The 21,672-nt window shown below is 43.8% G+C and overlaps 1 protein-coding gene, 1 long non-coding RNA gene and 1 other non-coding gene across 3 annotated transcripts; 1 reads left to right on the top strand and 2 right to left on the bottom strand.

Moving 5' to 3' along the window:
* Nucleotides 1-1,642: 1,642 nt before the first annotated feature.
* Nucleotides 1,643-3,611, bottom strand: LOC119531104. Its single transcript, XR_005216217.1, has 2 exons — nt 3,403-3,611; nt 1,643-1,874 (listed from the first exon to the last, which is right to left on the bottom strand). It is a non-coding gene; the product is annotated as an uncharacterized LOC119531104 (long non-coding RNA).
* Nucleotides 2,675-2,948, bottom strand: LOC119533714. Its single transcript, XR_005216823.1, has one exon.
* Nucleotides 3,612-3,902: 291 nt separating the features above from the next.
* Nucleotides 3,903-12,813, top strand: GLRX5 (glutaredoxin 5). Its single transcript, XM_037831944.1, has 2 exons — nt 3,903-4,251; nt 12,139-12,813. The coding sequence occupies exons 1-2, from the start codon at nt 3,960-3,962 to the stop codon at nt 12,315-12,317; spliced, it is 471 nt and encodes a 156-aa protein (XP_037687872.1). The 5' UTR covers nt 3,903-3,959; the 3' UTR covers nt 12,318-12,813.
* Nucleotides 12,814-21,672: the final 8,859 nt, after the last annotated feature.

Here is a 21,672-nt window from a genome sequence, read left to right as displayed (position 1 = left end):
AGGAAAGAGCGATTAGGAAAGCTGAGGACATTCCCATCGCCAGAGAAGTCTTATTAAACTATCTGTCTTGTCAGAGAGAGCTGGTCAAAGTCCAAAAGGCATTTCTATCTTTGCATTAGGGATTACAGAATTTTCTTGGAGGGCTGGGCATTGCCTCGGTTTCTCACATATCACATTATTTTTAGTGTAGTTAGGGAATCAAGTTAATTCTAGGGTGGGGTGATACTCTAAAATTACTTCTATAACAGCTAAGTGCACACAGAGAAGGATTTCATGTTCCAGCTCTAGTCTACAGAACTCTAGGTCCCAAATGCTATTTTAGCTCAGGAATCCCCCTTGCGATGCAAGTGACCACTTTCTCAAAATAACACTTATGGAATGCTCTGCAAGCTTGGACCTAAAGACACTTCTATATCACACATTCTTATGTGCAACAACACACCCTCTCATCTTCTAAGAACTGATAATTGGTGAGTAAAGAAAATGAGAATGCGGCACTGTCGGGGTACAGAAACACAGACATGCCGAGTTTCAGAAGAACCATCACCTCTGACTCAGTGATCCTGAATCTAGTTCTCCATTTCTACTTGATAGAGCAAGAGACTCACATTTGCAAGGTTTTAAACTATGGATTTGATAGTAAGTTTGCTTTTGGAGAAGTGGATGGAAACCAGTTTTTTACCAAACATAGTAAAGCCATTACCTATAAATAAACACAGAAAAGGAAAACATTTTTAGGATGTCTGAGTCAGCATATTTACATGGAATGATAATTTAGTTTGGGGTTTAATTACATTTTGTGATGTAAGTTTCTGTGTACTTGCTACCCTCACCTCCCCATTAATATCCACAAGGGAGAAATTTCAAACTGATACAGAATATACTTATGTGTCAAAAATACCCAGATAAATCTGAGCATAAATGCAGCTTTCTAACAACTGCTCATATAAGAAGTCGATTTTGTCATATTTTCATTACAGGATTTCTAAAGGGAAACCTCAAAACCAAAACACCAAATCAAGTATAAAAATTTGAAGCTTTGGAAGAAATATTTTGAACAGTTTCCTGTGTTTCTTCAAATCACTGATATCCAATGCCAACACTCCAAGAGTGGTTTAAAATCAAAGGCAGAAAGGGATACACTTAACATATATAACATTTCACATTTTTGGTTGTGTTGTATTAGAAACTTAAATTTAGATATATTGCTCCGATTTCTTTGTTTTTTATACTGTGATTTGCTTTCCTGCCCTTGGTCATGCTATCAAGCCACCCCTCTTAGCTCCCTGAAAGCACCCACATGCCTTCCTATGCCTTTAGCATTTCATGTACGGTCTCCCCATCTTCTTTCACATGAAGCAACTCTACTGTAATTTTGAAAAACACAGGTTCTGTACTCTTCCTGCTCAAAGATTACTTTAAAGCAATAATGATAGCTGTATTCTCAACTTAATAACACCTAGCCACTAAAACAGACAACTTTACTTCCAAAGTTGATGTTAAGCACTAGGCTAGGGATATGATGCTCCCCATTAATGCTCTACGTCTCCAGATACTCAAAACGTAAGTCTGCAAATTCTTCTCCTCTCCCAGTCAGCACTAAAGAACTATAAAGTTTAGAATAGGCAATAAACAATTTAGGTTTTCAGGAAATCGTCAATGTTTATTAAATAGAAAAAACAAAAAAACTTACTATAACATTAATAAGAAATAAAGTTAGGTGGTTTTGGAAATAATTTAACATATTCTCTATTGTTAAGTGCACCAGATGCTGGACTTCTGGAACAACAGTTATGCTTCAGCATAACAGCATTATCTATATATTTCTGTTCATGATGCATCTTGTTCCTCTGATTCACCTGGAATTGATGAATCTGAAAAACAAAAAAATTCTTTAAAAACCTGACCAATTTTGGGTCCCACTTTAGAAGATCAGCAAAAATCAGTAACACGACGGGGGTGAAAATGTCACTGAGGAGCACTTTGAAGTAATGTCCTATGCTTATTTTCATAGTTTATTAGGCTAAACTTTCATGTTGAATGAATATTTGGAAGGTTCACTTGCTGAAATCACAGGTACTAATTTTCTGCTTTTAAACTTGATCACTCCCAAAGCATAAACAGGTCACTTCTAGCAACAATCTTTAAAATACTTCAGGTTTAAAAAAAGGTAACTTATTAAGACAAATAGTGTATGATCTAACTTATACGAAATAATTAGAATACATAAATTCATAGTTAGAAATTAGAATACAGGTTACCAGGGGCAGGGGTAATGGTGGGGAAAGGGGAGCTAATGTTTAATTGATACAGAGTTTCTGTTTGGGGTGATGAAAAAGTTTTTATAATGGATGGTGGTGATGATAGTACAATGTAGTTAACACCACTGAAGAGTATACTCGAAAGTGGTTAAAACAGAAATTTTAAGTTCTTTATATGTTATAAAAAAATAAATACATAGACGTGCACAACACAAAAAGTGGACCCTAATGTAAACTATGGAGAATAACTAATAATAATAATGTCTCAAAAATTGTAACAAAGGTATAAAACTAACGCAAAATGTTAACAGAGAAAACTGCAGGGGAGGGAGGTCGAGATATATGGGAACTCTACTTTCTGCAGAGTTTTTCTCTAAACTTACAACTGCTTTAATAAAAAAACAAATTAAGTAATTTGTAGCAGTACTTAGTGTCCAACAGAAACCACTCATCTGCTAAACAATATCTCGATTGCAAAGCTTCTCTTACTGTTGGTTGATAGATAATGACATGGCAAGGTCATTATCACCGTGGCAACAGTACCCAGGACCTATCAGAGGAAAATTGCACATGGAACTGCTGGCCCTGGAGCAGCCATGCCTCAGCTTCCTCTGGAGTATGCTTTTTCTGCAAGTCTTGTGTGCTCGAGGGCACCACCAACCCAGAGCCGTTCCAAGACTACAGACCACAAAGCGATTTCGCCGAGTCCTGCTCTTCCGGATTCACTGTCCCACCAATAAGAGCACCTACCACGTTCCAAGCACTGTTTCAGACCCAGTGAATTAAGCCAAGTGCCTGGGAGGGAATTCGATAAAGCAGCTAAAACACAGCACCTTTCAGGAAACGTTTGTCGAGCGAACCAATTCATTTCTTAATTACTTCCTCAACAAACCTTTCCTAAACGTAGGTCCAGGGGTTTAAGTGGGCCAGAAATCCAGAGGGGTAGAGAAATAACTTGCGCCCCAGAGGGCCCGGGGCCGCGGGACCTATTCTGGGCGTCGGCTCGCGCTTGGACCGCAGGGCTGGGAGAGGACTCGCAAAATGAAGCCCCAGCGCGGGAGCCTCAGCGAGGCCTACCCACCACGGCCCGGCCCGGCCCCCTTGCCCTTCACAACGGGGCCCCCCCGCACAGGCCACTCACCTCAGCTGTAGGAGGAGGGCTCGGGCCTGCTCCAATCCCCTACCGCACCCGCTGTAGGCACGAGGCATAGCCCGCCAACCGCGTCGCCATGGCAACTCAACCACCGCTTACACCGGAACCGGAATTTCGTCTGGGAAGTGACCCCTTCCCGGCGTCCCGCGGAACGGGCAAAACCCCGCCCAGCGCCTTACCGAGTCCTCCAGGAGTATCCCGTCAGACCCCGTCTGCTCTTGGAAGGGAAGTGGTCTGCCCCTCGTTTTGCCTCTCTTTGCTTCAGAGCGTGACCTTGATGGGCATCCACTGTCTCCAATCAACTTGCAAAGCGATTGCCGATGGCCAATAATAAAGCCGAAGATTGCGGCTCTGTCCTTTAGATCGCCTCCACCCCGCTGGGGCGGGAGAAGTGACGTGATTGGCAGAATTGGTCGTTGCGGGCCAATGTCTTCCAATCGTGGAGAGCGGTCGGACGGGCCCAATGAGGGCCTCCGGGAGGCGGGCTCGGCCGCTGTAGTGAGCGCAGGTCCCGGGCCGACGAGGGCTCCGGCGGGCGTGCGGGAATGAGCGGCTCCCTGGGCCGAGCGGCGGCGGCCCTGCTCCGTTGGGGACGCGGCGTTGGCGGCCTGCTGGGCCCGGGCGCGCGGGCGGCGGGCTCGGGCTCAGGCGGCGGCAGCGGCTCGGCGGAGCAACTGGACGCGCTGGTGAAGAAGGACAAGGTGGTGGTCTTCCTCAAGGGGACGCCGGAGCAGCCCCAGTGCGGCTTCAGCAACGCCGTGGTGCAGATCCTGCGGCTGCATGGCGTCCGCGACTACGCGGCCTACAACGTGCTGGACGACCCCGGGCTCCGGCAAGGTCAGGGCCCGCAGGTGCGGGGGTGGGGGTGACGGCGGAGGCCGCTGCGGGCGCAGGGCCGGGAGTCGGGGTGCCGCCGGGCAGGGCCGGGGAGGTTCGCTGCGTGAAGCCGAGGGGTTATATCTCGCAGTCCTGGGGCCGGGTTGTTCTCCTCTCGGAGCCGAGGGTCAGAGGTGGTGCGGCGCGGGACCTGGGGCTGGGGGATCTCTGTGTTTTTCTGAGGGTTCGAAGGGGGTGAGCGCGGAGTCTGTACAGTGGAGGCTTTCGGGGTGGGGGCGTGATCGGAACTGGGCTTTGGCGATTCTGCTGCCGTTGCCGTTTTGGGCGGCGGGGTAAGTCCTAGGGGTTCACCGAACCTCACCTTGAGCTGAAATAGGTATTTCGGGGCGAGTTCCCTCTGGCTGGGTCCGAGGAGGGTGGTAAGCAGCTGGAGAAGTGGCGCATAGAGGGGAAAGCACATTTTTTTAAATTTAATTCCAGCTATGAGGTAGGCACTTTTGGTGACACCGTTGGCCAGTATCGTGGATCAGGGTCTGGGTCTGTCGATGGTCTGGGGTGGCCAAGGTTGCCCCTGTCTGAGGCCAGTGAGGTCAGCGATTGGTCTTTGCTGACCGAAGGTGTAGGGTCTCAGGATGGTTTTCTGATGTAGTTAGGAGAGTTTGGCACAGCAATTGGCCTGGTCTTAGTTGGGATCTGGTGGGGGAGAGAGCTTAACTTAAATTTGGTTTTAGGTACTCTAGGACAGGAGGGAATATGGGGCAGGGGGCTTGGAAAAGAGGTTGGTGGGAAGAGGAAACCACAGTGACTCTTGGGGCCAAGGGTTGGCAAGCCCCTGGCCAGATGCTCCCGGGCCTGGGGCTTTCTACTGATCCAGGGGAAGGGAAGGGAGGCCCTGACAGCTTATTAGCAACTTTTATGGCAAGCACTGTGCAAGGTGCTTTGCTGGCATTCCCTGTTTTATCTAAGTCAAGGATAGGAGGAAGAGGCCAGTATGTGCTTTTTGGCTAGTTGGGTCAGGGTTCAGTGGAGAAATGGGGAGGCTGTGCCTGTTCCCCTTGGAAGGCAGCTTAGGAGACTGTGATGTGCCAGTTAGAGACTTTTAATGACTGAGTCCCAACACCTCCCTGAGCCTGGTGCTATTGTTAGTCACAGCCACTGAGAAGAGTTTAAAGGTGCCAGGGGATATGTTAGAAGGATCTATTTTTCTAAATTTGAAATTATTGACCATAGTCATTCTTTACATGGATAAAACAAGCTGGTGCAGTGGAAAGAAACTTTGGGTTGGAATCCTCTCCTGATGCAAATCACTCAATTGCATTTTCCTCCTCAGTAAAATGAGGATAATGAAACTCAACTCCACAGTGTTTTTGTGAGGAAAAAAAGAAGGGAGAGAAAAATTTTAAAGTGCCTTTTCTGACACCCAGAAGGCACCCGGAAAGTGATAGCTGTTTTTATCATTGGCATTTATGGTTTTGAAAGTAGTTTTTCTTATGTTATCTAATCCTTACAAAAACACTGGCGACAGCAGGGTAACTCAGTCCTGCATGTGTGATCAGGTGGTGGTTTTGGTGGTGGAACCTAGAAGATGTTAAACTGAGGGCGGAGAAGGTAGGGTCATATTCCCAGGTATGTATAATATTACTATTCATTGAGCTCATGACCCTTTTGTCTTCCCGATCAAGCTAGAATGCCACCAGTTGGTAGGCTCTGGGCTTTATCACAACAGAGGGCTCTGTAGTCTTCATAGAGTCCTTCGCTTAAAAGATAAGAGAGGGAAAACCACTCTGTGATCTTTCCCCTGGGACTTGCCCTCAGGTCCCCTGCAGATTGCCAGTGTGGTTTTAGTAAAAAGTTGTGTCATTGATATCTTGCCTAGTATGAAGTTTTGAGGGTTTTTGGTTTGTGAGTTTGCTTTCCCTTGTTTAATATAACCAGAGGTGGGATATACTGGAATATGGCCAATAAACTTCAAGTAGGAGCAGAAATAAGAATGTTTACTGATAGCATTTATGATTCTGTCTTCTCTCCTAGGCATCTGCCTTGTGATCTCATCATGTTCTCAGGTGTTCAGACAGCAGCAACAGGATTGAACCCTTAAATTTCTTGACCTTCGAGTTTCATCAGATTGTTATTTTGGTTAATAGATATACTGTTGATATATTGAACATATACCTCTGTTGTTGCTCAGAAAAGTGAAAGATTGGTTTAAATATTAACATTCAGAGTGGAGCAGGGTGACGTGCGTATGTTCCCACGGGGGAATTAGTTTAGCCAGAGTAATGTTTTAAAACTAGGGTAAGACTCTCCATCTCTTTGCTCCTAAACCTTAGTTTCCTGAGAGAGCCTGCCAGGCTGAGGGTGAGGCTTGCTTTTGCTTGCTAGAGCTGTGTCTGTGCTCCCCTCCCAGCCCCAGGGTCACTTCTAGTAACAGATGAGAGGGACCACTGCAAAACTGGCCTCCCCTGGTTTCTTGTGCCAGAGCAGGCTGTGCTCTATGGAAGGGCCCAAACTGAGGAAGACCCTCAGATGCTGGCTTCTAGTTCTGGAAGCTGGGGTCCAGCGAGGGTGATGCAGACAGGTCTTATCCTGAGACCTTGACCCAGGAAACACGGGATGGGGAGACAGTATCACATTCTGACCTTCCTCAATTCTTCTTTCCCTTCTCCCTTTAATCTGGAGTACATACACACCGAAGACAGGGCCGCAAAGGGCTCAGGCCCTGTAGACAGACACCGCATGTCCTTAGTCTGGTCTTAACTAAGAATGTCCTTTATTTTCAATTATTAAAGTAATATTCTGTCATAGAGGAAACTTGGAAAACACTAAAAGTTATAAAGAAAGTGAAAATCCTCCATAAGTCCTTTTAAACCAATATTAAAATTTGGATCTTGTACCTCACAGTTGTGTTTTGTTTTGTTTTGTTTTTTAGTTTGCTTTTAAAGCATAAATGAGATCATGCTTGCCCATGCACAGTTCTTTGCCCTCCTGAGAGTGGGTAGCATGTCTTATGCAACTGCCTGGGGCTGTGCATATTGCTTGTGCAAAGCAAGCTTTCAAGGAATGTTTTCGTCATTGTTCTTAAAAACACTACACTTTATCAAATTTGTGCCTCTTTAGATCACTGTTGTACGTATGCCCTGCATTGTGAACAGTGCCTGACAGAACAGGGACTCAAATATTTGTTGGACAAATAACTTTATGTAACCATTTTCCTGTTTTTGAATGTTTGTCAAGTGTTTGAAAATACCCTTAACCTCTCCAGTACCAAATGCCATCATATTGGCAAACATTAGAAGTCAGGTAACAAGTTGTGTGCATGTGCTTGCGTGAGGATATGTTGTTTACTGCAGATGGGAGTATAAAGTGGTGCCACCACTTTGGAAGAGTAACTGCCAGTACCCGGTAGATTGGAAATGGACAGAGCTGAAGGCCCAGCTGCTTCCCTTGCCAGTAGTCTAGAAAGGGGTTTGGCAAACTTTCTCTGTAACGTGCCAGAGAGGAAGCCCATTAGGCTTTGTGGGCCATGCAGTCTCCATCACAATTACTCAACTCTGCTGTTGTATGAGAGAAGTTGTGGACAAACAATACATAAAAGAATGAGCATGGCTGAGTTCCAATAAAACTTTATTTATAAAAACAGGAGGTGGGCCAGATTTGGCCTGCAGGCAGCATTTGCCACCAGCCTGGTCTCCAGAGACCTCTGCAGGTGTGTTAACAAGAGGTTCACTGTAGCAGTGCTGGTAATAATGAAAAATTGGCAGGAAGGATCTTTGTTGAAGACAAGTTGCAAGAAGGTACTTATGGCATAATGCCATTGTGTATATAAATGTTATAGATGTTGTACGTATGCCCTGCATTGTACAGTGCCATCCATACATTGCAGATACATATGTAGCACATGTACTGGAGTGACAGATGCCAATCCCAGGCCAGAGGCCACCTTTGGCAAGGGAGGCAGGTAGTGGATGATTCAGGGCTGTGGCTTTGTCACCTAGAAACTTAGGTGTAAATTCTGCTCCATCAAATGCTAACACTGTGACATTAGGTAATTTGTCAATCTCTCTGAGCCTTAAGTTCTTCATCTGTAAAAGAAGGATAAATATACCTACCTTGTAGAATTTTTGTAAAGATTAAATGAAATTATTTAGGTAAAACAAAGAGAACTCAGTAACCCTTTAGCTCAGTAAATGGTATTTTTTGTTACTGCATAGCATACTCAGTTGGTCTTTTTCCTTGCATCCTTCCGCTATGCTGTCTCTGTTTCTACTATGAGGGGTGGGGAGTGGGGGGAGCGGACACTGACATGGATAGAATGTCCACATTGCCTTTGCAATGTTCTAGGAGTTCTCTTCATTTCACCAGTTCTCTTCATTTCACCAGTGTTATCTCATTCAATCTTCATAATAAATCTATGAGGTCTCGGGTGTTATTCCCATTTTACAGATGAGGAGACCAAGGCTAGGAGAATGAGAAGTTTATCTGAGGCTACCTGTACTAGGTATTAGCCATGGTCTGATGACCCTCGTCTGCTCTGCCATAGAGCACTGCTTTGCCTTTGTTGAGGGGTCGACTGTTTTCCATACTGGCAGCTCAGATAATCTCATGTGGTCCTAATGTCTTTCTGTAAATTAGGGAAGGTGAAGAAACTGATTCCTGAAGGTGGCGTGACCAGCCCAAGGCCACAGAATCTAGTCAGGAGGCTTTGACACTCCTGGAGGGAAAACCTACCCAGAAAAAAGAAAACTGTGATTACAGTGCTTGTATAATTTATTGTCCAAACCAGGAGTGAAGGCCTGTGTTCTAAAAGGTGATGAATTTTCAAAAGCTAACAGTACCTTTTGAGAACCCTGGGAGGGACTTTCCCAGTACATTTCCTCCCCTCTTCTTTCTAGCTTGATACTTTCGAAAGTAATATTAATTTAAATATTTATTCGTGTGTGTGTATAGCAGTGTAAGTGTATAAAACTGATTCTGTAAGTCAGCCTCCTAACTTCCAATTCCTAGTGTTATTCTGTTACGTAACTTTGCAGTCAACATTTTCTTTCCCAAATCAAATCTCCTCATGTACAAAATATATTTATCATTAATATAGTCCATTCTTGATATGATTTTCTGATTTTCAAGAACTGCTCTCTTACACTGAGTTATTGCAAGTGGTATTTGTAAGAAATATCACTGTATTGCAATTTTTGAAAATTGAAGTGTATTAGCTATGTTTAAGCAATTAATTGTGGGTTGATAGGATCCATTTTAATTTTCACATTATGCACACTGATCATTTATTATTGGAAGTTTCTCACGTCATTGTCTAGGAAACAACTGGCTATTTCCTTAAATACTTAAACTTGTAATCAGGTTTTTAAAAAATGGGAAATATACTTTTTAAGAAGGGCACTTTTGAACCTTTACCTTGGTATCAGCTACCTGCAGCACTTGTTAATCTAAAAAGTAAAGAAGCAGGTAAGTTTAATTTTAGTAAACTAACAGCTAGTAGGCACTTTGAATACAGTCAAGAAAATGCCATCATGAGCTCTGAGGTGGAGTTCTTCTGAGTTCTTAGAATGTAAATTACCATGCAAGACAGATGAGGGCCAAGAGGTTTGGAATGAGTTATTCCCAGTCACATATGACTGCACGCTGGATGTTCCGGAATCCCATGTGGTCTGGAAGTCAGTTGTCTGGGTAGTGACTTCCTTCCTGTAAGGTGGTGAGCCCCCTGACACGGTGGTCAGGATGGGCAGCACGAATGCTAATGACAGAGACAAGCCAAATCCTTTGAGTGCAGTACTGTAAGAATGGTTGATAAAAGCAATTCGTTTTTGTACTCAGGAAAGGTTTTACTTTAAAAATTTGTGCTTTTTAGGATACATTAAAAATGTGGTTTGGAGTGGCCATCAGGTGGCAGATTTACTTTGATTTTGGTGTTTCAAAAATTGTAGATCCCATCAAAAGAAATTGGTAGACATTTATTGTCATAGAGAGTTTAACAATATATTTTCAATACAAAATAAAAACTGATACAATATCATGTATCATGGTCGATTCATGTAAAGGTGTTTAAGAACATTTAGAAGAATTAAAATTTGCTCAAGTTTACTGTAAACATTTCTTAATTCCCACAACCCGCCCTCGGTCTAAATAAAAGTAAAAGATTTATAGCTGGCACCATTGTAAAATAGGTTTTGAGGGCTAGAGTTCAAACAGAAACATATGCTGAGTAATTGTTTATGTAGCACCAAACATCAGAATGATGAACAGCTTGAATTCTTCAGGATATTCTAATATATCTTAGATATTTGGTGTTATAAAGTCATTCTTATGATTAATGAAACTTACCCACTAGGGATACTTCCCCACACCACCAGCTGTCTGTTTTCCTTGCAGGCAGCTTGAGTGGCTTGGAGTGGCTCAGAATTGTGTGCTTTTAGGCCTGTTATGCTGTTGCCATTTCTTCTGGTGTGTGAAGGTCTGGAGAATAAAGATAAGCACTCCAAGGCCAGGCCTTCTCTGGTGCTGTCCTTGAGAGCAAAGCTGCTACTTTTTAGAAGGCAATAGTAAAGTTTTAAAGTTGTATCTTAGGACTGTTATTCATGATATAATTCAAATAGATAATTTTATTTGCAAAATAAATGTTTGATTTTAAACATTTAATAATAAATGATAGGGTGTCAAGAACAAGTTTTTGTATTGTTGATTTACATAAAATTCACTTGACATTCTTTTATTTGCCTAATAATGTATTTTGCCTGAAGATTCTGTTGACTTTACTCTTTTGTCTTTATGTTCATTTGGGCCATTAAAATTATCTGTAGTGATTAATCATAGTATACCAGTCCTTTGACCAGCTTCTGTTGTCCACATAACCGACACAGGACTCTCTTTATAGCCTGGATGTGTTTTAAAAAGTATATTTCATCTCAACATACAAGTAGAAAAGGAAGTAGAATGGTGAGGAGAGATGTTGGAAAAGAGTAATTTTACATCTTCAAGATTGAAACCACATCTCTTTGCTATCATTTTGTAATAACCATCTTCCTCATGGCCCTGGAGAACTGAACAGAATAATCTCACATCTGCACTCCAACAGACCGGGCCTCGTATCTTCTGTGTTGCGCAGCCATCTGTGCCTGTGACCGGGCACAGGCGGGCTGGTGGTTTCTTGTCTGCTGGGAGCTCTTGAGAGCAGGGAGCAGGTTTCACTCACCCTGTGGCCCTGCGCCTGGCCCAGGACATGGGCTTTGGTGAGCTGTGGGGTCTGTGCTGAGCCTCATTGCCTGCTCACCGAGGGCCCATTGGGTGGCTGACTAGGATGAGGCAGTGGTCTGTAGCCGTAGGACAGTGAATTTTCTCTGGGTGAAAGTAACGATTTAAAGGTAAAAATCAGTGCCTCAACATCTTGAGCAGCAGGGCCTGTTGGTGCTCCCCACCCCAGATTGGAATGAAAAGCACGTAGGAGGGTACTGCCTGCCGTGCTGGTGAGTTCCTGTGATGGACCCTGTTAAATCACCCATTTGGGAGTGAAGTGGTGGCGTTTCTTCAAGTTTGAGGTCACTGAGAACTATGATTTTGTGTATCTTATGCAAATTACATGAGCCAGCCAGGTCTCTGCCATGAATCGAGTGCCTGTCCTATGTCAGGTAGATTCCTGGGCACTTGCCTAAACTGCACAAATCCAGTGAGATGAGGGTGGGAACAGGATGAGCGGCCAAGTAGGTTTCTGAGACCTCAGATGGGGTCCGATGGGAAGGGTTTAGGCTCAGACTCTTGCTCTCCAAGCGTGGGGGAAGCAAGGGAGAGACACTGCACTAGGAGTGGGTAAAAACCATTTTGCTAGGAAAGGTTCAGCTTGGACCATTTAAGTGACATTGAAATGTTCTTTCCCCACAGGCATTAAAGACTATTCCAACTGGCCCACTATCCCGCAGGTGTACCTCAACGGCGAGTTCGTGGGTGGCTGTGACATTCTTCTGCAGATGCACCAGAACGGGGACCTGGTGGAAGAACTGAAAAAGCTGGGAATCCGCTCCGTCCTTTTAGATGAGAAGAAAGACCAAGACTCAAAGTGAGGGTGGCACGGGTCTTCGCTGAGCAGAACGTTCTGCTCTCAGAAGAGGAAGGAAGCTTTTAGTGTCAAAGACTCACTGCCAGAAAAGCCTTATCAATTTGGGGTTTTATTATGAAGACTACAACTGCTTGCACTAATTCTACAGGTCTGTGAGCAGTTGGGTGATTATTTAGTTTGTCTGGTATTTGGGCTAAGAATATTGTAAAGAGAATTATAACCACTGCACTGTAATAATTCAATGTTGTGTTATGGTATTGCTGTAAACAAAATCTGTTCTTATGTTGTCATTTACCCTTTGCCTGATTCAGGAGTAAAACTCAGACCTTTTAAATCATCATTGCCATCCATGGCTCCTCTGCAGGTGAGTCAGCCTGCAAAGACAATGGATCTCCCCTCCCCAATTCTGTAGCTTTTTCTGTTAAGGATATGATGGACAAGGAAGAAAATGTAATTAACTGGGGTGATGTTTTTTAAAATAAACTGCCAACTTGGGGATACTGTGAGTGAGTTCTTCATTCTGAACAGCAGTAACCCTGTAAGGGTTTTTGTGCCTGCAACCTTTTGTTTTTCTGAATTAAGAGTGATCGTTATATTCTTCTATTAAATTTGCCACAAAAGTTGCACCAACCTCTCTAATTTCTCTAGAGGAAGTAAGTGCTGTGAATGCTGAGTGGTGTTGACAGTCCATTTGGCCAGGCTGGGACTGGACTGGAGGGCAGAGGAGACAGGTGAGGGCTGTAGCAGGTGGCCCAGCCCACCCCAGCTTTGCACACCTGTGCTCGTAAGCAGCCCTGCAGTAGGGAAAGGTCATTAGCATTCCACCAAAGTATGGGATTTAATGAATGTTTTCTTTCTAAAACTTGGAACCTTTATAGAAAAAAAGAAAATAGTTGAAATCATGGCAGAGATACCTCAAGTATATGGTGTCTCTATAAAGTCTTTATAGCGTTTTCCATCCCGAGGCTGCAGCATGATGGAATGGGAAGAGCTTTGCAGTGGTCCAGAGGGAGGTTGTGTCTTTGGGCCCCTGGAGGCTTGATTAATCTCCAGGGGCTTAAATAGAACATTTATTTAGAATTACATCTTTCTCGTGGCAGCAGTAGGAAGAAGGATGCATTTTTTAACAAAAAAAGGGTAAAAATGACAAAGATGAAAGAAGTCTGGCTTATTTCCCAGAACCTTTCAAGATGTTTGTTCTGTGTTGATTATATTTAGCCTACCTGAGTTTCCTCTTGAGAAAACTGAAGACGGAATCACTTAGTGAGGGAAGGATTGAACCTGATGGACCTGTCCTCTTTGCATGCAGGACCTGCTGGGGCACCTTGCAGCTCTCTGCCCCTACCAGAGGTGTTCAGATTCCTAAAGGAAAGTTGTTGTCGCCCCACCCCACTTCCCTTAGGTCTGAACTGTCAGGTGAGAGGCCCACGCCACCCCTGCCATCACTGCCCTTAAGTCTTCCGGGAAAGCAAACAGATGGTTCTCACAGAAAGGTTTTTTATTCTATTAATTGCACTCTCTGTCGCATTGGCATCTGTGTCTGCTCTAAACTGAGGGCCTTTGTAGACTCTTAGATGAGGTTACAGCTCATCCATTTGAACCATTTTCTTTACAGCTGAGCAAAGAGGGCAATAGAAGGAAAGCGAATCTCAAGATCTCCCCACTGCTGCTGCCCCGGGAGCAGCCAGGTTGCGACCTTGTTCTTCGGAAAGAATACCCTTAATGAATCATTTTTAGTGACCCTTGGATATACACCAGTCCCGGAGTCACACAGTAGAGTCTGCAAAATTGTGCCCTCCCTTCACATCTGACGTGTCATCTGGTAAAATTCCACAAGTTTGCTTCTTTTGGCTTTTCCTTTGCCCACATTCCCTTAGGGTTCATCTGAGGAATGAAATGATGAGACACTTATTAGCAGGGAAACATCAGTGTCAGAAACCTCCTTAGAATATTATTAGAACTAGGGAAAGGCTGTCAAGTGAATAATTTGGCTCATATGTTTCTGAATCACAGGTCATATCAAAATCACTGGAGAATGTAGAAGTTTAAGAAATCACTGAACTCCACAAGAAATGTAAATGTCCTTTCTAAAAGTTAATTAGTAATTCTTTAATATGTGCTTAACAACTCATTACCAAGTGGAAAAGAAGATACTGTCTGCTGTAAGTCTGAATAACTTTGATGATCTGCATAACTAGAGTTCACTGTGATAATTAAAACAGTGACGCCAAAGTTCTTTGTACAAACAGTAATATCACACATCATCTATTGAAAATTGCAGCGTTTGGCTTGTATTGTAATTATATTGGATTTTTGTCATAGCTTCAAAGTACTGTTTTATTAAGCCCTTTAGAAATAGATGAAGTTATTGGAGAAGATTAAAAATTTTCATGATTTTGTAAATTGGTAGTTACATAACTAGTTATAGTTCACTGAAGCTATGAGCTTTGGAGATACTTGAGGACAGATGGTGACTTAGTTTGCCAGGGCTGCTATGACAAATACCATACACTGATTGGCTTAGCAAAAGGAATTTACTGTCTTATGGATTTGAAAGCTGGAAGTCCAAAACCAAGGCTGTGCTCTCTACCCAAATCTGTAGTGTTCTGGTGCCAGGTTGCTGCAATACTTGGCTTGCATCTCTGCCTGCAGCCAAATGGCAATTTCTTTCTCCTTGTGTCAGCTCTTCTGGTTTTTGCTGACTTCTGGCTTCTTCCTTGGCTTTCTCTGACTCTGGTTTGTATTTATAAGGAGTCTAGTAATGCTGATAAAGGCTCACTCTTATTTAGTTTGGCTACACTCAAATAGGATCTTAGAAGATCCTATTCACAAATGAGTCACACCTTAACTGATAATACAACTTCAAAGGGTCCTACTTACAAATGTATTCACTCCCACAGGCATGCAGATTAAGATTAAAAGAACATGTCTTTTTTTTTTAACCCCTGCCCTTCACCCCCACCAGCCAAGAACGTGTCTTGTTGGCGTATGTAATTCAATCTACCACAGAACATAATTTAAGAAATCTGTTTGGTTTACTTTTATTTGCCCTATTGAATTCACTTGTGTAGAATCTGGGAAATCAAGCTTTCCTATAATAAAGCCACAACAGCCAGCTTCAGAGGGTTCTTGTTAAATTCATCAATTTACTTAGATATTAAGAGATGAATTTTGTCTTGAGAAGTAGGATCCTTTATTTGTGTCAAGGAGAGAAATTATGCTAAGCATACAGAGGAGTGATTTTTGGGTTGACAAGCCTTTGTTGAAGTAAATTTAAATTGGAAGTGGGAAAGCTTTCCTGTTTGCTCCTGAGAGTCACTGACATGGGGAAAAATAAGAGTGGTGGATGGAAGTAGCTGATTTGTTTTATAGGTTTTTTGTTTTGTTTTTTTTTTTAAAGTAAATTTGCTATTCTATTTAAGAATTGTTTAGTATATTTAAAAGAGTAGCTTGGAATTCTCCTTAAGAAGTGTAGAATAGCTAATTTGAGGAAGAATGGAAAATGGTGACGGAGAGGCAGGGAGCTGGTCCCCTTAGGGGACGCCCAGAGTGACCGAGGCGGGCTGCAAGGCAGCATTCCCATCTTAGTTCCTGAGAGTAGCGTTCCAGCTCTTAAAGCTGTGTGAGCATTTTGCACTTGTGAGCATAAGGGAGACACTCCTTTTCTCAGCTGTTTCTCATGGAAAACTACAGAAAGTGCACTTGCTTCAAAGATCCTTCAGCCCAGCTTGAGCCAGGATGACCTTCCATGAACACCTCTCTGGCCACTTCACTCCCCTGCTTGCAGACATCCTGTGGCTCCCCGGTGGTGTCACTGTGAAGTCCACCCTTACCCCCAGAAAGCCTCCTGGACCTCCCAGGACAGAACCGATGCCCAGCTTCATTCCCACAGCCCCTGTCTCGATCATACCAGATGGAGTTGCCCTTTTATTTGTCTGGGTGCTTGCAGACTTCACCTAGGAACCCCTGTGGCTTAGCAAATACCATATTAGACTATTACAGTTCACCAGCCTAGCAGCACAGGGGAGTAGTTAGGAACTGGGCTCGGCCAGACACCCTAGATTTGCATCCTGATGCTTGCTGAGTCCCATGTGATTGGCCTCAGACACATTAGTGGCCTCATTTCCTCCTCCACTGAATGGGAAAGTAGCAAGTAGTGTCTCCCTGAGGCTGGTGATGAAGCTCAGATAAGATAATCCCTCTGAAGAGCCTGGCCCATGTCAAGCTGTCATATAAATTACCCACTATTGGTGTGTTGGACTACCTTTGGGCTTTATGTTGCAGGATGTTTTTATCACCATTTAAGGTTTTAGGAGAGTAGAGACAAGTCCATGTTTACTAACAGACCACTTTGGTCGCTCCAGGAGCATGGAGGCTCATCTTCGAAGGTCAAGGCCAAGGTGTTCACACTTGCCATGGTCAGTGGAGTGTCCATTGCCCAGCTGCTCTGGGCTGAGGGGAGGGCCTGCAGTCAGGAAATCCCCATGAATTATTTTCCTAGGATCACAGTTTGACTTACTGCCACTGAGTTTTATTATTTGTAATAGTACTTCAATTTCATTATATAGTGGGATGTCTTAACTGATACATTAGGCTTTTATTGCATGGCTTGCATGGCGTTACATTTGAAAGAACACAGTTTAACCTTGAGTTACTTCTAATTTATTAGTAGCAAGAATTGTGATACTAGGTGCATTGTACCTAATTAACAGCTTTCTCAGGGATCCATTTTGCCAGCCAAAGGAGATAGAAATGTACCCTGGGTACAGGAAGTTTGGTGATCAAGCGTAGAAAGTATTTCCAGGTCATTGATGTGTCTGTCGCTAGTCCTGAGTGAGCCATGAGTTTTGATAATCATCAACCATGGAAGAGCAGCCATCCTGGGGAGTCCATGGGGAGACCCAGACTATGTGACCAGAAGTGCCTGGCTCTTCCCTCCTGCTCTGGACTCGGCTGGGGCTGAGCCTTCAGCTGGGACCTTGTACCCCCACCTCTTGCCCCGAGTCAGAGGAGTGCCAGGCCTGACACAGGTGTCAGAATACCTTGGGCCTGACGGAGCTTGTCTGCAGTTCTTCAGTGCCTTGTAAGGAAGTTGTAATCCTGGAAACCCAGCTGCACATTGCCCATCATTGTAGCTTTTTACCTTTGTACGCAACTCCTTGGTAAAGTCTCCTTGAAATGAGTCTTGGCGGAGCACCTTATTACAGAGGTGAAGGAAAGGGATGGGATCTAGTCCACCTGTCCAAGCTCCTGCAGTTAGTGGACTTTCAGAAGACCTGTGTGTTTGGCCAAATAACGGTTCCCCAAACCCCAAAGTCAACCACACCCTGATCCCCAGAACCTGTGAATAGGTATGCTCTATGACAGAAGGGACTTTGCAGCTGTGATTAAGTTATGGATTTTGAGATGAAATTCTCCTGGATAGTCTGGATGGGCCCAATGCAATCATATGGGTCCTTATCCGAGGGTGGCAGGAGAGTCAGAGTCAGAAAAGAAGATGGGACTACGGAAGTAGAGGTTGGAGTGGTGGACTTGAAGATGGAGGGATGTGGGTGGTCTCTAGCAGGTGGGAAAGGCAAAGAAATGGATTTTCCTGTTGAGCCTCCTGAAGGAGCATAGGCTTGCTGACACCTTGATTTTAGCCCAGCGGAACTGATTTTGCACTTCTGACCTCCAGCACTGTCAGAATGAATGTGCTGTGGGAAATTTGTTACAGCAGCGATCAGAAACTAATACAGCTTGTTGCCTGGATTTTTATGGTGGGGGCCATTTGGTGTGAGTGGAAACAGGTAAAGATGATAGACACTTACTGAGCACCTAACAAGTGCCAGGCATTTCCAATCCCTAGTTTACTTTTCCAAAAGTCTGTGAATGTGGGATATTATCTCACTCCCCCTTTCAAAGGATGGAACAGACTCAGGACAAGTCGCTTGTCCAAGGTCACCATCTAGTGAGTAGCAGGGCTGGCATCTGAGCCATGTTCCCACTGAACACAAAACCCATGATTTTTGCACTGTACCTGAACTCAGAGGCATCTTGGTCGTCTGGGAATGTTCCTGCTCCCAGAGAGGAAAAGCTGCTCTTGCCACGGAATTTGTTGTTCATTTCCCTTTTGGAACCCACAGCCAGGGAGGAGGCGGAGGCCCCACTGCTGAAATCAGCGACTCCAGAGCCCGCCTGATTGGGCAGAGATGGACGGACAGCCAGTGCACACGATGTCCAGGGAAAAGCAGTTGTGGGCTCGAGGGGGTGTGCAGACATGTGCCTCCAGGCCAGGGGTCCCGCTGGGCTTAACTGGGTGATATTTCAAATACCAGTAAACAAAGGAGCTCCCATAGTCTGCTGAGTTTTCTTTGCTCTTTCTCTCTGACCCCAGCCACAGCCCTGGGCCTAGTTAACTAGTTCTACACAAATTCAGAGGTCCACCCCTCCCTCTGTTAGGGCAGGGCCTAGAGCTCTCCTTGCTGGCAGCCTCCCTCATCCCGCCCTCCTGTGCCCACCCGTGTGCTCTCTCCTTTGCCAGTTTGCCCTTCCATCCCTTTCTGAGTGGTGGCAACATGGTCAACTAAGGTATAACTGTTTACAATCCTATTTATTTGGATTTTGAAACAATTAGTTAATGTTTACTTTAATAAAACATTACATACATTTATTTAGTCAAATGGTACTAACAAACTATAATGAAAAACAGCAGCCCCCTGCCTTTCACCTTTTAGCTCATAGTCCTCCCCACAAGGCTGCCAACTTCCATTTCCTAAGCTGATTCTTCTGGTATTTACCTCCGTATTTCTTAATAATATGCTTATATTGCTATTTCCTTGTTAATAAATTTCAGACATTATCTAATCTCTGCATTTTGGTAGATGAAGATACCCTTATCTTTTCTTGGTAGATAAAGGTACTTTTATATCATCACCAACCGTGCCCCACCCCCCTCTCCCTTATTGTCTGTATGATTACAATTTTTAGCTAAATCAGTAGTCAGGGTTTACATTATTATTATGACTATATTTTATTGATAATCCAAGTACTGTTTTTCTTTTTTTGTATAACTTTATAAAAGTTTTTGTATAACTTTATTAATGATTATATTTTTTAATTGACTATTTTCTATTTGATTATTTTAAATTTAATTTTTACATAATATTTTGACATCTGCCAAATATTCATTGATGCAGTTTTTAAACAGAAGCATCAGGTAAACTGGTCCTATCTCTTCTGTACCTCCCCTCTCTCCCTTGTCTCTCCCCCTGAAGCCCACCATCCTCCAGCTCTATTTTGAACTTCTTGCCTTCTGGTTGCCCTGTCATCACTCTTGGACTTTTCTTCATGTCTTCCCTGTATCAATTCTCTGTTCCCTAGGTCCCATGTCTTTGTCTTTTTTAGTTTATTCCTTTGCTCTGCTAGAGCACATCCTGCAAAAGCTTTCTCAAGAAGGTGTATGGGAGCCTGTTTTTTGAGACCAGCATGGCTGCAAAGGTTTTATTACAGGCGAATGCTCGATCTGATAGTTTCCCTTCCAGATGCTGATGACATTGCCTCATCTTCCAGCTTCCACTGCCTTCGGATTCCTGAGCTTTTGTGATGATATTTTCCTTTTTTAGGAAACGTTCTCTTCAGGATCTTTTCTTTGTCTCTCACATCCTCTGAGGATGAGGTGCCTTTGTGTGAATCTTTTCTTGGTTTTTCTTTCAATGGCTCTCAGTCTGGAGAGCCCTGCATTTAGTTCTGGGGAATTTCCCACTGCAACTTTGGGGATTCTACCTGCCTGGCTTTTCCTGTTCTCTCTGATTCCTGCTAGTTGGACATTGGATCTCCTAAATCCATCCCATAGTTTACTTATCTTTTCTACCCTATTTTCAAAATCCTTATCTTTTTGTTCTACTTTTCAGAAGATTTTCTTGACTTCCCTTTTTCCTCTCTCCCATAAATATTTGCTGTGTACATCTCCTGGTTCAGGCACTGCTCCAGGTGCTAGGGGTACAGCTGAGATCAACGCAGAAAATGTTCCTGCCCTCACAGGCCTCCTATTCCAGGGGGAGAGAGGGAGGAGTAAACAAATAAATGAATGAATAATAGGTTGGGTGGTGTTCCAGTTTGCTAATGCTGCTATTATGCAAAATACCAGAAATGGATTGGCTTTTATAAAGGGGGTTTATTTGGTGACAAATTTACAGTTCTAAGGCCATAAAAGTGTCCAAACTAAGGCATCAGCAAGAGGATACCTTCACTGAAGAAAAGCCAATGGCATCTGAACACCTCTGTGGGCTGGGAAGGCACGTGGCTGGTGTCTGCAGGTCCTTTGCTCCTGGGCTGTGTTTCAAAATGGCTTTCTCCAACATGTCTCTGCATTTCTCTTAGCCTAGCATCTCCAAACATCCTTCTGTCTGCATCTCCAAGCATCTCTAAGCATCAGCAAGCATCTCTTGGGGTGTTTTTTCCTTTCTGCTCTCTGTGTGAGCTCTCTTTAAAGGACACCAGTGATCTAATTAAAACCCTGGGTGGCTTTAAGGTGGGTGGGGCTAAGCCACACCTCCATGTAAATAATCGAATCAAAAGGCCTCACCAACTGTTGGGTGGGTCATATCTCCATGGAAACACTCAATCAAAAGTTTCCACCCTAATCAGAAGACTGATTTATCTGCCCCCCCAAGATTGCCTTAAAGAATGTGGCTTTTGGGGGGACATAATATATCCAAACTGGCACAGATGGGTTATGGAGTACAAAGAAAATCAGGGTAAGGGATAAAAACACTTTTGGTTGGGTGATTTTGGGGGCAGGCCTCTCTAATGAGGTTATACTAGGGCAGAAATCTTCCAACCTTTCAATCAAATTTTGCTAACCTTTTAAAAAAATGTTATTTCTAAGAGCTGTTATCTAATACTTTTTTTAGACCTGTATTCTATCTTCAAGGATAACAATGTCTTGACTCTGAGAATATTCCTTAGAGCTTTTTTTATTTACCTCTTTTTCCTTACAGGCGTCTCTTTTCTGCATTCTCCCCATGCCTTCCGGTTTCCTTCCCATTTGTCTATTTAGGTCTCTTGTTCTGGTGATTTCCAAGCTGGAGACCCTTTGCTTCTGGCTCACATTTGAGAGCTGAGGTGCAGATTAGGGGGTTACAAGCGAATAGGGGATTGGAATTGGTAAGTGCATGTGTCCCAGGCGGGGCTGTAGGTGAGGCTGGAGGGACTGGTGCACTGGTGAGTTTCCCTGTGGAGTGCCTGGGAGCTGAGCTGGCCTCCTGTTGGTGAACTTTCATGTTGGTATTTGGAGACCTTTTCTCTAAGGCCATTTAATTTCTCCAGATTAGAATCTTCCATGCCCCCTATGAACCTGTGAGCCGGTCTGCCATCTA

This window comes from Choloepus didactylus, chromosome 4 (assembly GCF_015220235.1).
Source record: "Choloepus didactylus isolate mChoDid1 chromosome 4, mChoDid1.pri, whole genome shotgun sequence".
Lineage (NCBI taxonomy): Eukaryota > Metazoa > Chordata > Mammalia > Pilosa > Megalonychidae > Choloepus > Choloepus didactylus.
Note: the sequence above shows the minus strand (reverse complement) of the source record. Positions and strands in the feature narration are given on the sequence as shown.